The 23,307-nt window shown below is 36.3% G+C and overlaps 1 protein-coding gene across 8 annotated transcripts in view; it reads right to left on the reverse strand.

Moving 5' to 3' along the window:
• CADPS2 (calcium dependent secretion activator 2) overlaps nucleotides 1-23,307 on the reverse strand; it is a 560,307-nt gene that overhangs the window by 22,284 nt on the left and 514,716 nt on the right. For all 8 annotated transcript variants that reach the window (XM_073009305.1, XM_073009306.1, XM_073009312.1 and 5 more), the window contains 3 exons: nucleotides 19,738-19,821; nucleotides 19,598-19,630; nucleotides 4,119-4,226 (listed from right to left, as the gene is read on the reverse strand). In XM_073009305.1, the coding sequence (XP_072865406.1) occupies nucleotides 4,119-4,226; nucleotides 19,598-19,630; nucleotides 19,738-19,821 (225 nt within the window). The remainder of the gene's footprint in view (nucleotides 1-4,118; nucleotides 4,227-19,597; nucleotides 19,631-19,737; nucleotides 19,822-23,307) is intronic.

The raw sequence follows: 23,307 nt of genomic DNA on the forward strand, positions 1-23,307 counted from the left end.
GTTTACATGTACTAAGTAAACTGAGTCTTACACAGATGGCATAACTTTTTCAAACTCAACCAGATATTTAATGGCAGAACTGTGGTTGGAACTCAAGTTTCTGCATTCTCAGACCAGAGCTTTTCCCATAACACTATTTTATCACTTCAAATTTTGTAAGTCAGAGGTAAGGTAGAGACAGCATAGATTTTGAAACTTGAGAATACGATTTCAAAGTTTATCTCAACAATCCACAAATCACTTAACTTCTCTGAGTGGGAGATCGTTTTAACCTAAAAACAGGAATAAAATGGGATTGACGGGATCTAGCCTAGGAGCTTGGAAATGATATAGGTGAAGCACCTAGCACATTTCCTGGAACAAGGAGGTGGCCAGGGAATGGTAGTGGTGAAAGCTATGGCTATTATTTTGATAGTTTGAAAAGATTAAGGATGTACCTTAAACAAACTTAGTTTTCTCTGTTAACATCATGGACCTGCTATAATTTATTTAACTTTTAAAAAATTATTTCTGTTTTAAGCAAAAAGTGTTTTGTAAATGTGACTGCTTAGGAAGTGAATATAATACCTTCACATTTGTCTTAATATTAGCTTTTGTGGCCCTCAAAGGATACTTTTAATTTTAATATTTCAAGATTTGACATAAAAATTAAAGATTATCCTATTTATGACCTTTAAGGTAATGCACATTTTATTCATTTCCTCTTTCATACTTTGACATTAATGACTTGTTATTGGAGATGGGAATGATAGCAGCAGTGCAGAATGCTCCAGAAGCAGATTTTGTGTGGTAAATGGTTGTGTAGGTTGTACACTGAAAACTCTTGAAGATATCATTCTCATTCCTAGATAATTGGGCACAAATCTAGGGCAATGTTATGTTTTTGGTCTTAAGCAATAGCACCTTATTTAAACCAAACCCTGGGGTATTTCATCACAAAAATAAGGAACAATCAAGATGTTTAAATGATCAAAAAGTTACAGAGGTCAGGGATACTGTGAGTAGTTAGTTACTACACTCAGGGGAAGTTCCACAAACTTTTTAACATAGCCGCATCACCTGCAAAGACTATTTAGTAAAACATGCTTTCCAAAAATGTTGGGGGCGGGGTGAATATGTTTTGCAGACTAATTGTTTTATATAAAAATAGTGTTATGTGTGGTATTTCCAAAACTAAGTGAATTTCTTGAAGAATTTAAGCCCTCATGTTGCATGACCCGGAAACTGTAGCCCTTGTTTTCTTATCTGGGTTGGTTAAAACAACTAAGTTTTAACTCATTATAATATGTGTGTAGGCATGTTTTCACTTGCATCTGAAGATAACAAGATCCATTTACTTACTTATATAGGAAATACTCTAATTGGAATAGCAAAAGTTTGTCGTGATGCCTGAGTGAAATTATTCTCTTCAATCTTTATCTGTAATAGGCTAAGGTTGCTAACAGTATTTATAGGGTCATTATTTTCAACTGTTTTTTGACACCTAACAATATTATTCTAGGCTCTAGCCAAGTGGATTTCCAATAATTATATAATGTCTCTCAGTAATGATCTGTTGCTTAAGATACACATTCTACTTTACCTTTTAACACGTACTTGATAACCTCTCATTTTCTAACTGTAATTGAGGCAAATTCAATCTTGGCTAATTAGGGGCTTTTAGATCCCCTCATACATGTTATTCTTGATGACAAATCAACAGAATTAGGGTCTATTTTTATTTTTAAATAAAGTAATTAAAAATGTGCAATTTAAAAATATTAGAATGTTTAAGGACATTACAATTATTTTACAAATAACAAGTCCAATGTTCTACCGGGGATATTCAAAATACAAAACCTTCACAACCAAAACAGAATGATTGCTTATTGAGGGTTACTTTTAGACCCACAGCCATGTCAGATGCTTAGGTATTGAATGAAAGTATATATAACAAGGGCAATTAAACTAGTGTCATATTTTAATGTTGGCCTCCTTAGAGCCACTTTAGTTCCCTCTGTCTGTTTTTGTTGCCACAAAGAAAGTCTTCCAAAGAACTTCAGTGAATGAAGAGAAGTTGGAAGTAGAGAATAACTTCAAGGAGAAAAAAACTACCTTTATAATGAACTGATGGCAAGAATGGATTGCAGTAAATAGGTCACCAAGTCAAAAAACTGAAGATGTTCAGAAGGTTCACCCTCTCCCCTTGACAAATCTATCTATGATGGTCTACTTATAGAATGGCTTTAACTCTTCATCATAGAAGATGTGCTTTAGCTATTCTAAGAAGAAAAATAATGGGAATAACATCAACTCAATTTCCCTCTTCTGTTCAACAGTTTTGAAAATCACCACATTAGCAGAAAAAGTAAAAGAGAACTTGGAAATGGAACATATGCTTGTAAATTCAGAGCAATATCAAATGGAAGCAGAATTTGCTAATATGGTTTCAGTATTTTGTAAAAGAGCCAGCTGGATGGATAATTTTTCTACCCCTGCAGGGCATCAAAGCGTTTAGAAAATCATTTTTTTCACACATATTAACACTTAGCTTATTAAAACAGGTGATACTTTTTATTGTAAGATGGCCTGAGTAAAGGGTAGAAACAGAAAACATGAAAGATAAGATTCATTTTGACCACCCAAACTGACAGTGAACACTGACACAAGAGACCGTGGCAGAGAGGATGACGTAGCAGGACCTTCTGTAACTGCCACAGCTGAAGTGTCACCATGAAGCCCGTGAATTGCTGTTACGAAAACATTTGCAGTAACTTGCATAATTAAATGAAACTGCCAGAAAAGCATTTCTAAAATGCAGAGAAGATGTACATAAATAAATAAGCTTCAAAGCAAATATTACATTTAGGAATCTGTATTGTGGTGAATTATGCAAAGTTATGTCACAAGCAAAGTATCATTTCCTTTGAACTGACTGTAAATTACAAATGAATGACAACATTGTTATTTAAATTGACTGCTCTCTTAGTCTCCTTTACGGATACTGAATACGTGAAACATGATGATCACAGCATACAAAACCACAATCCTCATTTCTAGGCATTGTCATGCCTAAATGAAGACCTTAGTGCTGATAAAACTGTAATATTGCATATTTAGCACACATCAGTACTTTATATGCAGATAAAAATGTTCAACAGCAGAGTGGCAGATATTGGGCTTACTGTAGCTTATTTGTTTAACTGTAGAATATCATATTGACTCAAAACATCTTATAGTAGGGACCACATCCATTAGAACATGATTCGGTTTATGGAATGCTACAAAAGGCAAGTGAAAAGATGCTGAACACCATAGTAAAATTATTATTATCTAGCTTGTTATAACTAACCTCAGGTTTTTGAGAGTCATTCTAATGGTGACAATTTTCATGTAGAAAAGGAAGCTAATTAAGGCTTCCATCAGAAGTCAAAATAAGTATAAAAATTACCATCGATGTTAGCTGCAAATGAAGAGGAGTTGGAAATGGGGAATAACTTCAAGGAGAAAAAGCTTCTACCTTTATAATGAACTGATGGCAAGAATGGATTGCAGTAAATAGGTAACCAAGACAAAAAACTGAAGATGTTCAGAAGGCACCACGCCGGCTCCCCCGGCCCATACACCAAAAAATATATCTTTGATGGTCTATTTCTAGAATGGCCTCAACTTTTTATTTTTTTATTTAGTCTTTTTTTTGAGACCAAGTCTCACTCTGTCACCCAGGCTGGAGTGCAGTGGAGCAATCTTTGCTCACTGCAACCCCCGCCTTACAGGCTCAAGTGATTCTTGTGTCTCAGCCTTTCAAGTAGCTGGGATTACAGGCATCCATCACTACACCCAGTTATGCCTTTTTTTTTTTTTTTTTTTTTTTTGTATTTTTAGTAGAGACAGGGTTTTGCCATGTTGGCCAGGTTGGTCTCGAACTCCTGCCCTCAAGTGATCCACTGGTCTCAGTCTCCTAAAGTGCTGGGATTACAGGCATGAGCCACCATGCCTGGCCAGCTTCAACTTTTTAGTATAGAAGACAAAGGATCATAAAAAGGAGAGTATGCTTTGCAAACATAGCATCAAAATTCAACTTTTCTCTTTGCAGTTTATCTATGGTGTCAGCATACCTTGCAAGGGAAGTTACTTACATCAAATAACTTTTCTATATACATTTCCTCATTGACCTTTTCTCGAAGAATATCTTGGTTTTGCCGAACAAACATAATATAGGTGTCTGCCAGATCCATTCCTGGTTTCTGTTGTGAAGGAAAAGCAGGGGGAACAAAATAACATCAGGTCTCAATTGTGAAATTATTATTTAATCACACCTGAAATATAATTTTAAAACTTACAGTCATAACATGAGCTTAAGACTAAACCAACAGTGAGCATCTTCAATACATTCCATAATTAAAGCAAATAAAAGTTTATTACTGATGTTCACAACTTGAGATCAAATTGAAAATACAGAGTTGTAGATCTGTAGATATCTTTTTTGTTTGTTTGTTAAATGGCTATCTTGAAAGGCCAGTATGTCAAGCAGTATACATGAACAAATTTTTCCAAAAATTTTCCATGTGTAATTAAATTTATCAATTGCAAATACAATTTACTTTGCATCATCTCTGGCTGGCTTATCAATAATATTTAAAAATGTGTGAGTACCATGGCTCATGCCTGTAATTTCAGCACTCTGGAAGGCTGAGGCACGTGGATCGCTTGGGTCCAGGAGTTCAAGACCAGCCTGGTCAACATGGTGAAACCTCCTCTCCACAAAAAATAAAAAATAAAAAAAAAATAGCTGGGAGTGGTGGTATGCACCTGCAGCCCCAGCTAGCTAGGAGGCTGAGGAGGAAGAATTGCTTGAGCCTGGGTGGTTGAGGTTGCAGTGAGCTGTGATCGTGCCACTGTACTCTAGCCTGGGCAACAGAGCCAGACCCTGTCTCAAACAAACAAATGAAACAAAATGTAACCAAACCAAAAAGTGTTAGCTTTCCTTAGGGTGCCTCCCTCAACTATTATGGGTGTTCAAGGAATATAAACTAAACTTTTTTATTAAGCTGAGTAAATTATGAGGAAGATATTGGGGAAAATATTAAATATATTACAAAATGAAATATAAAATATCTTGTGGATTATCCATTGCTTCTACTCAATATTTACCAATATTATCTGAACAATTTATTTCCTTTTAGAAATGTGGTAAGAGTATCAATGAACTAGTTTCCTATGTAGAGCCAAAGATGTGGATTTGGAAAATACCTTTCCAAAGTTATCTAACATTTGGTGTCTTCTAATAGTAGAGGAGGTAATACAATTTCTCCTTGCTATAGATGCTACAAAGTCAGTACTAGGAAGGGATAGAAGCCTGCATGGCTGCTAAAGACTTTTTCTTCTTGATTTATATTTAGCTCTTTCTTGAACTTCATGTAGCTGGACTAGATAATGAAAACTCTTGCTTGTGCCATCTACACCTGGGTTGGTTCCTAATCTGTATTGAATTATTGATTAGAGTATGACATTAATAAGAACAAAATGATAACTATCTATCATTATGCAGATCTGCTACCAGTTAGATAGGTAGATCTATTAGATTAGGTAGATCCATCTACCTAATGATAGATAGGTAGAACTGATGCCCAAATAAGTCAGTTAGCCTTGCATCATTTCATATTCACAGAACACATCTATAACCTTTGTCAGCAGACTCATTTGCAAAAGTAAATATTATAAGAAAATTAGGTGAAAGAGGATACGGGCCATTTAACTATTACCATTGCTGGAAAAAACAACTCAAGGTATACATGTGAGTGACGCTAGGACAGTGGTCACATCTTCTCCCTAAATGAAACAGAGTTCTTGCCATTTTTTTTGGAGGGGTCATATTTATATAACATAATAAAATTGTCCATCTCTTAACCAATATATAGTATAGGCAATGAGCATGTCTTACTTATTCCATTTATAAAAAATAATTTGTTTTTTTGTTACAAAGTTATTTCTGTGCAGTAAGAATTACTGCAATTTCTTACTGCTCTTATATGTAGCCTAAAGGTCAATATATACCACGTAAATTCAAGGATCCTTTCAACATCACCCTGATACAACATTAGCTGTAACTTGAAATAACTATATAAATGTCTTTACTGGTCTTTCCTTTAATAGCATTCATACACAATGTTGGCAATCTATTTTCAATCTAATGGAGGCAACTTATCAAATTCATTCCTTCACTATTCTAATAATTCTCATGAGCAATGTTTGAAAGTTTAAACAATTACAGGTAGTCAATAAAAAAGCTAGACTGTTTTCTTCTTTGGGGCAGGGGAGACTATACATTAGTTTTTCCAGTGAAGAGGCAGGGTAATTTGTACAAAGATTACTACTATTAATACTTGAAGGAGGCTGGGCGCAGTGGCTCATGCCCTGCAATCCCAGCACTTTGGGAGGTTGAGGCGGGCGGATCAAGAGGTCAGGAGATGGAGATTATCCTGGCCAACACGGTGAAGCCCCAAACCCTGTCTCTATAAAAAAAATTAGCTGGGCGTGGTGGCTTGCACTTGTAGTCCCAGCTACTTGGGAGGCTGAGGCAGGAGAATCGCTTGAACCCAGAGGCAGAGGTTGCAGTGAACCAAGATTGCACCACCGTACTCCAACCTGGGCGACAGAGACTTCGTCTCAAAAACAAAAACAAAAACAAAAACAAAAACCAAAAACAAAAAACTTGAAGGAAACTAACTCCTAAGATACATATTTCTCTCTTTGCCTCTCAAACTTTGTCAAAATACTGAAAATGAGAACATTCAGAAAACCTACTGCTGCAGAACAAAAATGACATGAGAATGATTTTCAACACACAATAGCAAGTTAGCTCAGTATCTGAGTTTCAGGCAAGTACCCAGAAACAGGATGCTGTAATGTACAAAATACCAAGGTAGTTGGGTACAGCCCAGTTGAACTGGAAGTTGAAGAACAGACAAATGGGAGGCTTGTCTTTACTACTATTTCTCCCCACCCCAACCCCATTTGTGTTTCCATCTTTTAAAGGCCACTGCTTAGACATTCAGTTCAGTCAGTCACTAGACCTATCAGTCTCAGTGGAAACTAAGTTATAGCCAGGGAGACTGAATAATAATGACTTTAAACATTCACCATAGACACTAGGGTAATTTCTTTTCTGTTTCCTTGACCACTTATGAGATTACACTATCATGAAACACTGTCCAGGAAGAGTTTATCTTCCACCATCTAAAACTAACAAACAGTTTACAGTTTAAGCCTGAAAGAAAATGAAATGCTTTTCCCTATTGGCAGATCCAAGGGCTATAATACTGAAATTTCTAAGTTGAGACAGTTCTACAACTTTATAAGGAAAGAAAAATCTCTGGTTGAGGATATGAGGTAAAGCTCATTTAAAAGTTTGTTGTAAAAAATTAAGTGTTTCCTTTTCTTTTTAAAATTGCATTTTCTTCCCTTTTGGCAAATTAAGATCCACTTGCCTAAAAAGCAAACCCAGGATTCTTACATTCTTCATTGGAATTATTTCCTTCTTTATCATTGAGCTGTTTACTTATTCTTGAAACTGTGACATATGGGAATTTCACACCTAGTGAATATATTTTCATGTAGCTTGTGGCATGAGTGTATAATCATTAAAAGAATATACATAAGTAAGAGTAACTGCAACAGCTGGTGACATTTACCAATTAGAATTATAGTTCTTTAAAACACTTTATCCTTCATTTGGTGTATGAAGGGTAATTATCTCTGATAAATTGCTGAAAAAGATGTAATTTTCCTTTTAAACAGTTTCTACATACAGTATAAATGTGTTTGGATAGAACACATTATCGCTGGTTCAATGCTCCCATGTGCTAAGACTCTGTTTTATTATGGTGGTAAAATTTATACACTGCAAGTCACTGCATCTAATTCCATTAAGTGTTATCTTAAAAGAAAATGAAGTTTAGTGAGAATAATAACAACTAAGTATGATAGTACATTTTTGTGGGGTTTTTTTTTTTTTTGGTGTGTAAATGAAAACAATACATATGCGTGCACTGTAAAGACAAACTATAACTACACATTCTGATACAAATGCATGACTACCCAATTATATCAAAAGAGTGGCCTGTTAGACTTCAACAGCTGTGGATTTCGATTACCTTTTATTAAGAATATTGTATTCTAGAGAGCCATATTTAGAAATATCTTCTAAATTGGTAATCATAGTTTTCTTAATATGAGAAAAATAACAAAAACCATATAGTCAGTACTCTACGTATTAAATGCCTTAGTTCACTACACACTAACTCTTCCATCTTGTTTATTAAGACATAATCTTTAAATCAAAGTAGCAGTTCCTAAATTACTTTTAATCTCATTCAGAAAATAATAGAATTTGTCTAGCACAGTTATAGTAAAAGAACACAAAAATCTAAAAAAATCCCTCATGAGCACAAAGGGATCAAGAACTATGGGAGGAAATGAAGTATTTTAAGGTGAGTTCCTCTGACACTGTATAAGTAACTGAATACATCAGTGAGTGAATGAGTTTAAGAAAGGGTGCAGACTCCAGCATTTTTTTTTCAAGCATTAATCACTAGTTAACCTAGCAAGATGAACATGCTGTTTAAAAAGAAGAGAAAAGAATTCCTTGTTAATTATATGCTGCAAACGCTCTTGCTTCCTGCTGCTACACCTAATCCCACAGGTGCAAGTCTTCGCTTTCCCTATTCATGGGTAGGTGGGTGCAACACTGCAGTCATTTTTCACGGCAACAGATTTAGATACAGAAGAAGCTGCTTAACCTTCCACTGGAGGTTAACAATACACTACACAAACACTGTCATGGTGCCTATTTAACAAGGAGACAAATTTTTAAATATGCTATTCCAATCTCAAAGCTTAACTAGAAGCTACAGTGTAATTGACTTAATTTAAAAGTGCACTTCTCATAACCTAGAAAAGCATGCCTTGAAGAAACAATCAAGAGTGGAAGTGTAATATCCTGAGTTATGATTATCTGCATGCTTTGTAAATGAAATACCTGTGTCTGGCCATTCATTACCATTTGAGAAAAAAGGATCATGTAAGATACAAGACAATAAATAACATGTCTTTGAAATTTGAAATTGTAGTAGGAGCAATTTATATCTCAACTGTGGCATTTAAGAGTCAGTAAAAAATTATAATTGATCATAGAACATAGTTCTACAAACACAATTTATCTCAGGTATTGTTAAAAACAATATTTTTCTTTCACTATTTAATATATCTTTTAATGCTCTGGCATTTATCTATCAATTTCTGTATTTTCATATTTGAATAAAAATGTTCTGAAACTTTTCAAAAGCATTTGAAGTAGTTTAAATAAGTTATATATTCTCACATACTTAAAAAAGGTTTTTTCATATATTCATGATTATGTTGTAAAAAACCATATTTTGCCAAGTTTTTACAAAGTAGATTTATTATATTGTATTCCCACAGAAAACCAAAAGGAAATACAGAGAGATTACAGAGCCTTCTAATTACATTTATGCCAACTTATATATTTAATAAATATGATGGGAAGAGAAACCGTTGATAAAGAGGGAGCTGGATGCAGTGGCTTATGTCTATATTCCCAGTGCTTTGGGAGGCTGAGGTGGAGGACTGCCTGAGGCTGGGGTTTGAGACCATCCTGGGCAACATAGCAAGACCCTGCCTGTATAAAAAAGTAAAAACTTAGCCAGGCATGGTGTTGCATTCTGTAGTCCCAGCTGCTTGGGTGTCTGAGGTGGGAGGCTGCAGTGAACTATGATCCCACTACTGCCCTCTAGCCTGGGTGACAAAGTAAAACCCTGTCTCTAAAAATAATTTTAAAAGGGGCAGAGAGGAAGACATTTAAACAATGAACAAGTCACAAATATATGCATTTTAAAAATGGATTTTTAAAACCCATGAATGAACTCATTGTTATTTAGAAAAATTCCAAACTATTATTTAAAGAATGAAGCAGCCAGTCAACATTTGTTAAATTTAGCAGTATTCAAAATTCTATTAACATTATTTTATATTTAGGTACTTTTGACTCCAAATTGGGAGTAGAAAATTCTAAATTAAAAATAATGACACCTACATCCTTTTGAAAACAGTTTTTAGATTTAGAGCATGTAATGTGTGTTTTAAGTACGTACATTTCATTCAATCCCACAGTTCTAAGGAGCTGTCCCATTATTGCAGAGTTCTTGCCCTCGATCAGGGTCTTCTGTTACTTGAGTATAGCTGGTAAAAGGCAGAATCCTACCTTAATGCTATTAAAGTATCTGATATCAGAATCTATTATAATTAATGCTACTAAAACTTAGGTAGTCATATTACTTTTATTCTTAACAGTCACATGAATGTTTCACACTATTTCTTCTAAGTAGTTACATAATTTATACATTTATAGGTCTAGAAACAGTTATGTAGCATTAGTATGTTACATTTTATTGTATCACTGGGGAAATCCTTTCAAAGTGAAGTTTCTTTTAAATATTAAAATAAATATTGGATGATAGTTTAAGATATTAGCTTGAACTACTCAAGGAGGCAGGTTAATTTTCAATTGAGATCTATGGGATTACAATGCCTCCCCCTTTTGGGACAAGTATCTTTCTATTTCTGATCTATGGTTAGATCACTAACATCCCAGAGTTTAGAGGAATAGTTGCTAATACAGTAGCACCAAACGCAGAATGTGCTAATGTGTACACTACCTATGAGCTTTATATTATTATATTCATGAGTAGCAATCATAATGATGATGAAGGTTCTAACATAATGACGATGAAGGTTCTAAATCTCTCAGTTCACTAGCCTTTCCCTCATCTATCTTCAGGTGTGTCAATTAGAAAATACTACATGATGACTTGAAGAAGTAAAATTAAAATGCTGCATTATTTCATTGTTAGCTTTTAAAGTTTAGATGGACTGGGATGGATTTACTCAGCTCAATTTGGAACCATTCAGATTTTGGCTTAAGTGACGCCTCAGGGTGCTAGAATGCCAGTGTCCAGAGGCAGCTCATGGATTTACCTTACGTAAGACAGAAAAGAGAGAAAAGCCAGACAGATAAAACCCAAAGGAATAAAGAAGCAAAACATTCATCTGGAAAGCACAACACACGACCTCCTCCACTCCTAGGCAAGTGAGGCTCTTAATCTGGTCCTGGTGTGCATCCCTCTCTCCAGGTGAATATTCCCCAGTGGGCAAGAGCTCCACTCCCCGAGTTCTGTCTGGCTTTCATGCTGATGTAAAGCTCCGTGTATTCAGGTGGTGTTATTTAAGCAGTAAACAATATCAGAAGCAAGGAAGCAAAAGAAGGAAGAGGGAAAACACTAATGTCACTGAACTGACTGATTATACCCTAAAAGCCACCAGTGATATACGCAAGTGTGTACTATTCTAAAAAGGAACATAAATGAAAAAATAAAAAGCTAATATTGTTCACTCTGTGGAAGGCAACTAGTTTTTCTTTCAGTAACTGGTCATGTTCTTAATTAGCGAGCGGGAACTAGGGAGTAATGCATGGGAGCCAGAAGCACCATTCCAGGTAGAAACGAGAACAATGTATTGCAATAGTGCTTTACGTTTACAAAGCATATTCATGTTAATGTGCTCATTGAATTCTGAATTCTCATAAGAACCTACTGAGGGAGGCAGCACAGGGATTATAGGTTGGTACAAAAGTGATTGTGTTTTTTGGCATTAAAATAATGGCAATACTTTTAAATACTATTATCCTCACTGCATGGGTGGGAAAATGGAAGCCCACAGATCAAACAGCTAGATAGGAGCAAGGTGGAAAATGAACTCAGATCCTCGACCGCATATCAAGTCTGTGCAGTTCAGAGGTGGGTAAGAACCACCTTTTGGGGATTTTGAAACGAGAAATCTTTGGCAATTATCATAAAGATGAGAGAATATTTGAGAGAATTCCTAATGAAGATAAGAGAAAGATTAGCCATCTCCTTCATCTTAGGACAGACTGCCAAGATCAGGCACCAGTACGATTAAGCCAATGAAGAGAGACAGTTTCTTCTTCCTTCCTCATTGTTTTGGTCTTTTCTTGGCCACAGTAATCTTTATCGTATCCTCCAAGTCTCTTCAGCTGTTTCACCTTAGTGTCTAGCATAGAGTTGGTATGCAGCGTGTGTGATAATGTTATAAAGAGCATTTTAAATAGGATTTTTCACATCAACACGCATCGTTATACCCCAAAATGTCCTGTAACTGGTATGACAATAGAATAAAATTCCAGAATCAGAGTTGGAAAGAACCTTTATTGTCATCTTGTCCTATTTCCCACATAATGCAGAAATATTCAGTACCACACCTGGTGAATAGTGGTGCAGCTTTTACTATGTCACCTTTGTACATAACTATTTTTTTTTTAAGTTTTGTCTTACACTGATTTCAGTTCTGCTCCCACTCGTTTTTAGTCATTGTTCCTAGTCCTATCTCCTTGACTGATACAGGCTTAGGCTGTTCCTTTTTCCAAACAGGAGCCCTTTACATATTGATCAGGGCTATCTTATCTCTTAGATTTTTTTCCCTCTTTCTAGGAACAATCAGATTTTTTTTTCTTTTTTTTCCTTCATAAGTCATTATTTCCAGATCCCCTTAAGTAGCCTGGCTGCTCTCTAAGTAAAAAGAAAATGTTGTCTTAAAAGAATACAGATGCGACTTGTTCACAATCATACAGATGCGATCAATACAGTATAAGTGAAATGATTATTTCCTAGAATATAGATACTAGATTTTATTGTAATCAATAATAATAATAATGTATGATAATAGCTAGCATTTGTTGCACACTAATTCCATTCTAGGAACTGTGAAAAGTGTTTAACATATTCACAGTAAGCCTATAAGAGGTATAAGTACATCTCCATTTTACAGATGAAGAAACTGGTGCCTAAGGTCACACTGACCACAGATGAAGTGATGGAGCAAGAATTCAACTGCTAGCAGTTTGGTTCCTCAGTCTGTTAGTAACCCCTCTGTCACACAACCTCCATAGATCTATATACCTGATTTTTTCAAAAAGTACTCCATATTATTGTCAAACCTGATCTTTTATACAACTTTTTAACATACCTTTACTATCAGCTACCTCTTACCTATAAGTTGTAGGTATCTTACCTATCTTATAGGTGAGCAAAACTTTTTTTTTTTTTTTTTGTGGGAGGGGGTTAGTAAAATAATTTAAACCTGCAGAATTTTTGGTTTTGGCTTAGTATTTCTATCTGCAAAGATAATGTGAACATTTTCATCCTCGTCCTGCATCTAATTTCTGTCAGATCTGAGTTCCCTTCTAAGTTACTGTTGAATAGGACAGACTCACCTCATCCAGGTCTTGCTCTTCCCTTCCTTGCTTTCCTTCCCTTTCTTCCTTCCCTTTCTCCCTCTTTCTTTCCTTTCTTTTTCTTTCTTTTCTTTTCTTTTCTTTTTCTTTTTTTTCTTTCTTTCTCCTTCTTTCTTTTCCTTCCTTCCTTTCTCCCTCCCTCTCTCTCTCTTCCTTTTTCTTTCTCTTTTCTTTCCCCTCTCTCTCTTTTCTTTCTCTTTTCTTTTCTCTCTCTCTCTCTCTTTTTCAAATGTCTGATGTCTTTGCTAGCATGAACATTCCAAGGTTCTAGGATAGGGCCATAAACTGTATAACTGCCACAGAACTTCTCCCCAAGATAGGGTTGTCTAGCCAAGAGCAATCTATAAAACTATACTGAAGGACACAGCTCATCACTTAGATCAGAAAGATATCAAGGAGAATCCTACCAACTTCTTTGCCGAGAGGCATGTGCCTGGAATTTATTTCTGTTCAGGACCATACTGAAGCATTTTTCTCCTATGCATAATTTTTTTCATTCTTAAAATATCATGAGAAGTATACATTACAAAGATACAAAAGAATATGTTTATTATATTTAAATGATTTGATTTGGGTCATTTTCTGTTAACTCATACATCTTCAACTGTGCTATAATTATAAGGAATACCTGACAAATAAGTATGTTCTAGAAACATGAATTCCTCCTTTTCTGCATAGGAATGTCACTTAACTTCATTTGTAATTTTCACCTTAGAGAATCAATTTATTTATTGCTTTAAAAACATTCCAGCCAGCCACGGTGGCTCATGCCTATAATCCCAGGACTTTGGGATGCCAAGGCAGGCAGATCACCTGAAGTCAGGAGTTTCAGACCAGCCTGCCCAACACTTGATGGGTGAAATCCCATCACTACTAAAAAATTCAAAAAAGTAGCCAGGCGTGGTGGCACACGCCTGTTTTCCCAGCTACTTGGACGCTGAGGCACAAGAATCACTTGAACCCGGGAGGTGGAGGCTGCAGTAAGCCAAGATCAGGCCACTGCACTCCAGCCTGGGGGACAGAGTGAGGCTGTGAAAAAAAAAAAAATTCTGGTAAGTGATAGTATAAGAAGGTATTGCCTTCTTATCCAGAAAACGTTTTCCAGCTTTTTATCTTCTCATCATCTTCCATGGGGAATTTTTGGGCTCTCTTGTCTCATAGAGAGAACTGGACAAGAACTCACAAGGTGACAGAATATTAAAGTCAAAAGAACTAATGCAGTTAGGTAGCTTATTCACTTATTTTATAGATGACTAGACTGGGGCCACTTGAGTAATGCCCAAGGTCACACAGTTTCAAGGGCACATAGCCACATACAATTAACGGTGAGCTATTATTAAGTCCTTGGTCAGTGCTCTTTTCTTTTAATAAACATTTTATTTTAGAAAAATTTCAGATTTACAGAAATACTGTGGAAATATTAAAGAGTTTCTATATAACTCATACCCAATTTCCCCTATTATTATCATCTTACATTAGTATGGTACGTTTGCTACAATTAATGAACATATATTGACACAATATTAACTGAAGTGTGAGCTTTATTCAGTTTCCCTTCATTTTTACCCAGTATCCTTTTTCTCTTCCGTGATGTCATTCAGGATACCATGTTACATTTAGTAATTTAGGTCTCCTCGGACTCCTCTTGGTTGTGTCACTTTCTCCTACTTTCCTTCTTTTTGATGACCTTGAAAATTCTGAGGAGTATTCTCAGATATTTTGTAGTGTATCACCTATTGAGATGTGTCTGATTTTCTTTCATGATTAGACTGTAGCTACAAGAGGAAGATCATAGAGGTAAAGTGCCATTTTGATCACATCCTATCAAGGGCTGATATTATCAGTATGATTTATCACTGCAGAGGTTGACCTTTGATCAACTGGCTGGGGTAATATTTCTCAACTTTCTCCATTGGAAATTTATTCTCCCCATCTTCCTTTGCATATTGTACAGTTCGGAAGGAAGTGACTATGTACATCCCCCACTTAAGGAGTGGGGATATATGATCCATCTCCTTGAGAGGGAAGTATCTATATTAATTATTTGGAGTTCTTCTGCATGGGAGAGCTGTCTTTTCTCCCCATTATGTACTTCAATATTTACTTGTATCAGTATGGACCAATGGATGTTTATTTTATGCTTTGGATTATAATCCAATATTACTTTACATATTTGCTTGCTCAAATTATTCTAGCTTAGGCCACTGGGAGCTCTTTCCATCATCTGTTGTGTCTCTTTGAAACACAGAGTTTCCAGTTTGTGTTTTTTGTGAACATCTCCTTTCTGTCGCTACAAGATGGTCCATGTTCATCTTGTATATTTTCCAGCATCAGCCATTTCTTCAAGGAGCCCTGGTTCATTTCTTTAAAGATTAGAGAACAAGATTTGAGTGCTATGTGGGCTTGTTGCTACTGGGGCATCACTGTTTCTAGGCTCTCTGAGCTAACAGAGCAAGAAAATGTATGTGAGCACATTAACACGTGCATATACATATATCTAAAAATACTGTTAAATGTAACAGCTCTATCTGTAATAAGCTAAAGACAAATTCACACTGGTATTTCCAACTCTACTCCATTACAGGATCATTCTAGTCCCCTTCCTTTGCTTGCCTCTAACCTCACTCCAACAGTGAGAAACCTGGCTCCTACCAACCGCCATCCATTTACTTAATTGTTCAATTCCAATACACACATAGTGGCTTCAAAACTGTTAAACTGTGGAGAAAAACTTTATCAACCAGAGTACAATGCTTATTTATAAGTTCCATTTTCCCTTATTCTTACAGACTCCACTAATTTCCAAAGTTACTCAGATCAGCACTTTCCCCGCTCCTCTTTCAGTGAGTTTATCTCATACATTCACAATAGAATTATTTTATTATAGTTTCCATTCCATCCTGGGATTCTATGATCACTTAGTTGATCTTTAAATAATTGAATATACTTAGGTTCACTCTTTTTGCTATAAAGTTTGGTTTTGACAAACGCACAGTGTCATGTACCTACCATTACAATATCATACAGAATAGTTGCTGTGTTTGAAAAAATCCCCTGTATTTGAACAATTCAGCCCTCCCTGACCTTGAACTCATGGCATCCACTAATCTGTTTATAGTCTTTATAGTTTTGCCTTTTGTAGAATGTGATATAAATGGAATCATACAGTATGCAGCCTTTTCAATTTGGCTTCTTTTGGCAATATGCATTTAAGATTCATCCATATCTTCATGTGAGATGAGAGGTCTTTTATTTTTGCTGAATAGAATTACATTGTGTGGATGAACCAATGGTTATTTATCTATTCACCTATTATAGGACAATTTTGGTTGATTCCAGTTTGGGTGATTATAAACAAAGTTGCTATGAACATTTGTGCACAAGTTTTGGGGTGGATATATATTTCAAATCATTGGGACAAGTGCTGAGAACTGTGATTGGTGGGTTACATGTAAGACTATATTTAGCTTTAAAAGAAACTGGCAAACAGTTTTCCAAAGTAGCTGTAGCATTCCTACCAGCAATGAACGGGAGTTCCTGTTGCTCTCTTATCCTGGTCAACATTTTGCTGTTGTCAGTTTGCTTTTGGATTTTGGCCATTCTAACAAGTACATAGTGGTATCTTCTTTTAATCTGCATGTTCCTAATGGCAAATAATATTGAGCATTTTTTCATAAGCTTACTTGGTATCTGCATATCCTTTTTGTTGCAGTGCCTGTTTGTATCTTTTGCCTGTTTAAAACGTTTGGTTGTTTTCATATTGTTGAGTACTAAGAGTTCTTACAACACTTTGGATACAAGTCCTTTATCAGATATGTGTTTTGCAAATATTTCTTCCCATTTATGGCTTACATTTTCATTCTCTTAACAGTTAATAAGAGTACACTTCTCAATTTTAAGTCCAATTTATCAATTTTTTTCCTTTCATGGATTACGTGGTGTTGTATCTAAAAACTCATCACCAAATCCAAGGCCATATATAATTTATCTTATATTTTCTTCTTGAAGTTGTACAGTTCTGCATTGTATGTGTGTCTAGGTCTGTTTTCAGTTAATTTTTGTGAAAGGTGAGCCAGCGCTCTTTTTCTCATGAGACTCTCTTAAGAGACAGCTTCAGAGAGGCATACTTGCCGGAGTTTGAGTATAAAAAAGAACAACGGCCAACAAGACCTCATAGCTTTTAAAGCTAATATTCACAGGCATTAACAATAGAAGTGTAATGTCCATAACTGAGGAAGGAATTCATCACTTTGTAATCTGCCATGGTCAAACCACATCTATGGTATAGTATGTTCTGCTCCAGGGTGCAATTTGATTAAATGGTGACACTGATAAGCTAGAATTCCTCTAGGGTAGTAATTGCCATGGTGAAGAGTCTGGACATGATTGCCACAGAAGTGTGCATAATAATACATCTGTTTCCCTATCTCTTTTGTCTTTAAGATTGTAAACCATTTGAGGGCAAGAAATGTATATCTCATCATGTATGTCCAGGACCTAGCACTTAGTGTGTGCTAAATAAATATTTAAGTAGTGGGTTTAGTGAATAAATTGAGAATGTTTAATCTAGAAAATAAGGATTCCTCAGACAACATATGCCTATGAATAGCCACCACACCTCCTGGGAAGAGGAGGCATGAAAATTGTCATTAAATATGCAAAGAACTATCACGCAGAAGAGCGATTAGAATGAGGATTAATGGGTAAAATGCACCAAGACAATTTCAACTCATAATACTTAAGAGTAGGTTGCCATTCTGTAACCACTGAAAAAATTAAACAGTGCCCAAGTGAATCTTTGTAAGGGATATTAGAGGAGGAGTTACTTGCACTGAGAAGGGAAGTAAATGAACCATTTTTGGTCTCCTTCAACTCTGAAATTCTATGGAGAGAATAAACTAGTAGAGGGCCAATTAAAAACCTCAAAATCTCTAAGAACATGAATAATTTTGATGACACGGTCCATTTGTAATTCAAAATCAAACAAAAACTATATTGTAACACGTGTGTTAGGAAGTCCAATGTGATATATACAAGATTATTTGTTTGTTACTTTTTAAGATATCAAATATAAAATCTCCCCCTAATTCTCCCTTTCATGCTGCTGCTTTGTGGGGCTCTACACATGTGATTTTTTTCTCCTTATGGTACAGCACTGATTCCTTGATTCCAGGTACAAGAAGAGGAGGGTGTGAAGACTTCTTTGGGAAACATTTGTAAAATAAAAAGTCTGGTTCCAAAGAAACCCCATGCAAAGGTAGAAAAGTCCAGGGCCTTCTCATTTAAAATACTCATTTATAACTACAGCAGCAATAGAACTGGAGACAAAATGTGGTTGTGTAACCTAAAAATAAGAGCTATCTACAACTGATATATAAAGCTTGCCAGTACTCAAAACTGCTACCATTTCTAATAGCAATGTAGAGGTATAATGTTCTTCAAATACAAAGAGCGAATTTGTATTCCATCTAGTCTTAAATCGTAATTTATTTTTCATTGTGCTCTAATTCTTATTCTTTGAAAATTGACATATGTGCCAAAATAAATGATTAAACAGAACACCTTAGGCCTTGATCATATATGTGATAATAGAATTTAAATTAAAAACTAATTCGGAAAGATGATCAGCTTAAAAATGCTGCACAACTTGTTGGTTATGTTTACCATGTGAATATTCTCATTGTAGCTAAGTCAGTTTCATGATTTCTGCTCATGGAATCTTAATTTTGGAACAACTTATGAGTTATTTCCCAAGAATTCTATGAAAAACCAAATGTTAAAATAAGTGACTATTGATTTATATAACACTTTTTCTTTATATATTTATATAACACTAATTCTTTAACCTGTTCATCTTCATCATTATTTTACCTTCTATAAGAAACCTGTCACAGCTTTCATGTAAAGGGGAGGAAAAGCGAGCAGTTTTTCTATACATAGTGTGAGGCATTTTCTACCCCATCCTAGAGTGCTAAAACTTCCCTTTGCAACTCAGGTGATATGTTCTTAGATGAACTGGCCTCCATAAGAGTTTCTGAGTTACAACAGAAAACGTCAACAAAATAACCTTGCTACGCCTTGTTATGAAGGTTAGCGCTTGCTTAAGGAAAATAAACTACTCCATAAGGGAATGGCACTGGTTTAAATATTTGAAATAAACCCATGATGAACTGTAATTTCTTTTTTTAAGAAGTACATATAGTTTTAAAAAGTAGATACAAAAATACTTACTGGAACATCAACATATTTTGCAGCTGCTTTCACCTTAAGTGGGAAAGAAAGAGACAATTATGAGAATTATTTTTAACTGCCATATAAGCACTACGACAACAGTTAAAAGACCACAGAAGAGAACTCATTCAAATACTTACAGTGAATGACAGAATGGATGAAAAGAAAGTGCCTTCATCATACCTTGACAGCTTAGACAACACACCTTCCAACACTGAAACAAACTATAATACAGTTATAGTGAGTATTTAGAATGTTACTGTGCATACAGACTAATAGCAGGGCAAACAATTCCTGAACCAATTTCTTCCATGGCACAAAAATTCACAACGAATAAACTGACAGCTGAGGTCAGACTGACTTGTGATGTTTACGCTTTCATTCTGAACATGAACTCTACTGTCCTTTCATTTCCCATGGCTGGAAATAATAAACTTTTTTTTTTCTTTTTTTGAGATGGAAGCTTGCTTTGTCACCCAGGCTGGAGTGCAGTGGTGTGATCTTGGCTCACTGCAACCTCCACCTACCGAGTTCAAGCTATTCTCTTGCCTCAGCCTCCCGAGTAGCTGGGACTATAGGCGCCCACCACCATGCCTGGCTAATTTTTCTATTTTTAGTAGAGACAGGGTTTTACCACATTGGCCAGGCTGGTCTCGAACTCCTGACCTTGTGATCCACCTGCCTTAGCCTCCCAAAGTACTGGGATTACAGGTGTGAGCCACCGTGCCTGGCCAATAATACACAATTTTTTAAAAAATGAAAAATAATGTGTCATAGGAATCTAGTCACTATACATATGAGATCACTGAAGCCATTCGTAAATAATCTTAGGTCCATGAGATTTTTCCTTACAACATTTTTCAATTTCAATGTGGATGTTAAGAAACAATGGCAGGCAAGCTTAATCAGATTCCTTTCTATCGTATATGACTGGTTATCCTTCAACTTTTTCTACAACTACACAAGAGGCTGAATATAAAAGAACAGATAATGGGCCAGGTAGGGTGGCTCATGCCTGTAATTCCAGCACTTTGGGAGGCCAAGGTGGGCAGATCACCTGAGGTCAGGAATTCAAGACCAGCCTGACCAACATGGAGAAACCCTGTCTCTACTAAAAGTACAAAATTAGCAGGGCATGGTGGCTTATGCCTGTAATTCCAGCTACTTGGGAGGCTGAGGCAGGAGAATCGCTTGAACCTGGGAGGCGGAGGTTGCGGTGAGCTGAGATCATGCCATTGCACTCCAGCCTGGGTGACAAGAGCAAAACTCCGTCTAAAAAAAAAAAAAACCCAAACAAAAATGAACAGATAATGAAAGGGAGGTGTCGTAACATGTGAGCTCTTATAACTATGACACAATGGCTGACATTAGTTAACAACCATTTACCAGGCAGTTCTAATTGGCACGTATAAGGATCATCCCTGCTTCCCAAGCTTACGTAGCAGTTATGGAGAGAAAACAGATACACAATGCAGAGTACAATGGAAAAGAGTGCTAGACTCAGAATGTATATCCCAATTCCATCACTCAGTAGAATGCAGACTCAGTTTGACCACCTTACTTCTCAGGCTTCCACCATCAGTTAAATGGAGTAGCATGAGGCGGAGGATGTGGAATTCAAATTAGTCTCAAAAGTGGTTTACATTTCTAAAAATATATATATATTTCTATGAAATGAAAATAAACACATATACTATAATATAGTAAAAATGTGAAGCATTTTACTTTATTTGGCATGAAGATTGATGAATAAGAGATCTTAATAAGGACATACTGTCCTACATCTCTCCTCCTTAGAACTAAAATAATATGCACTATTGACAAATTATAGATTCCCAAAGGGAAAATACTGACAAGGTTTTTTAAATACAAAAAGGGAAATTAACGAAGGCTGGGTTTTGTTCACATAGCAGCTTCTTCAACAAAGTGATAATAGTTCTAGGGACACAGCTTATTGGTCTCTGGTGACCAGAGAACTCGCTGTGAGTGCACAGGAGATAATATTTTCTTTATGGCTGATCAATTACTGCAAATTAGTTTATGCAAAAGAAACAAAAACTTCCCTATAGGTTTCTCCATCACATCATTTGCGACATGATGTAAGAACACAGAAACAAAATCATGCAGACTGACTGTGAACTATAAGTGCATTTTTAAAGAATGAGAATAATGTATTCCTGGGTAGCTATCCTAAAGGATACCTAGGGAAAAATAAATCCACCCACAAAATTGCAAATTGCTCACACGTAGAAGTCCATTTAGCACTTTCTTCCTGACTGTTAGGATTTCTTACCAATCATGACTGGTTAACTCGACTTGATATGGTTTGCAAGGACCCAGAAGATTAATACTCAAGGGTTATATCTGATCAGGGAAAGGGAATTCCAAACTTAACGGCTCTCTGAGGAAAATGCCTCATCTCTTGTAACTCAAATCTTGGAGCAAGTGTGTGCTGGGTGATCTCATTTGCCACGAGGACAGCGGCAATTGCTATGGTTACTAGACAGCTTGAACCATGGAGGCTCTCGCCCAACACCTGGTTCTTGGTGCCTGCTAGTGAGTCTGTGCATACACACGTGTGTGTTGCTGAGGGACAAAGCAAGATACAGGCAGGAAGCCTGTTGATGAATTTACATCTTGACTCAAGTTGCAGCTCTGCCACTGTCTGGCTATGAGATAAATGTCAAGTCATTTTGCTTCTCTCTCTTCATTGTACTTCTCAGTAAAGTGGGGAAAAGGACAGCTATCCCGCCCACCTTACAAGAATGGTCTGAAGATCAGTGGAGGTAATTTACCTGAAAGAACTGTGAAAATAACCAAACACTAACAAAAGTAAAGAATTAATATTATCCACATGATTAGCAAAATCACTATCTGTGTCTAAAAACCTGAATACATTAAGTCACAAGTTAATGGGGGCTGCCTTAGGATTACTTAATGATAAAGAGGAATGAGTTTGCTACTTAAGCTAATGGGTCTAATTTAATTAAATCTATGGGGCTTCTATGGAGGTAGAATAAAGCTGAGGCTATAAGTTGGAAAACCACTGGGATTCTGCCTGTTTCAAGGATATTTAGCAGATGGCAGAAAGAGGAAGGCTTTAAACACAGGTGGTCTTGCTCCAAAGCCCATGCTCTTTACCCATCAAGCTACAGAATTATAAGAATTAAATGATATGCTGAATGCAACGTGCCCTGCATATAAGTATGCAAGAGTTCAGGTGTGGTGGTTCACACTTGTAATCCCAGCACTTTGGGAGGTCAAGGCAGGAGGATTGCTTGAGTCTCAGTGTTCAAGACCAGCCTGGACAACATAGCAAGATCCTATCTCTACTAAAAAAAAAATAAAAAAATTGGCTGGGCATGGTGGCATGTGCCTGTAGCTTCTCAGGAAGCTGAGGTGGAAGGATTGCTTGTGCCCAGGAGTTTCAGGGTGCACTGAACAACGACTTTACCACTGCACTCCAGCCTGGATGGCAAAGGAAGACCCTGTCTCAAGTTAAAAAAGACAAAACAAAAAAAAGCTTGGCCAGGCGCAGTGGCTCATGCCTGTAATCCCAGCATTTTTGGGAGGCTGAGGTGGGTGGATCATGAGGTAGGGGATTGAGACCATTCTGGCTAACACAGTGAAACCCCGTCTCTACCAAAAATACAAAAAAATTAGCCAGGTATGGTGACAGACGCCTGTAATCCCAGATACTTGGGAGGCTG

This window comes from Chlorocebus sabaeus, chromosome 21 (assembly GCF_047675955.1).
Source record: "Chlorocebus sabaeus isolate Y175 chromosome 21, mChlSab1.0.hap1, whole genome shotgun sequence".
In the NCBI taxonomy this organism is placed as follows: domain Eukaryota; kingdom Metazoa; phylum Chordata; class Mammalia; order Primates; family Cercopithecidae; genus Chlorocebus; species Chlorocebus sabaeus.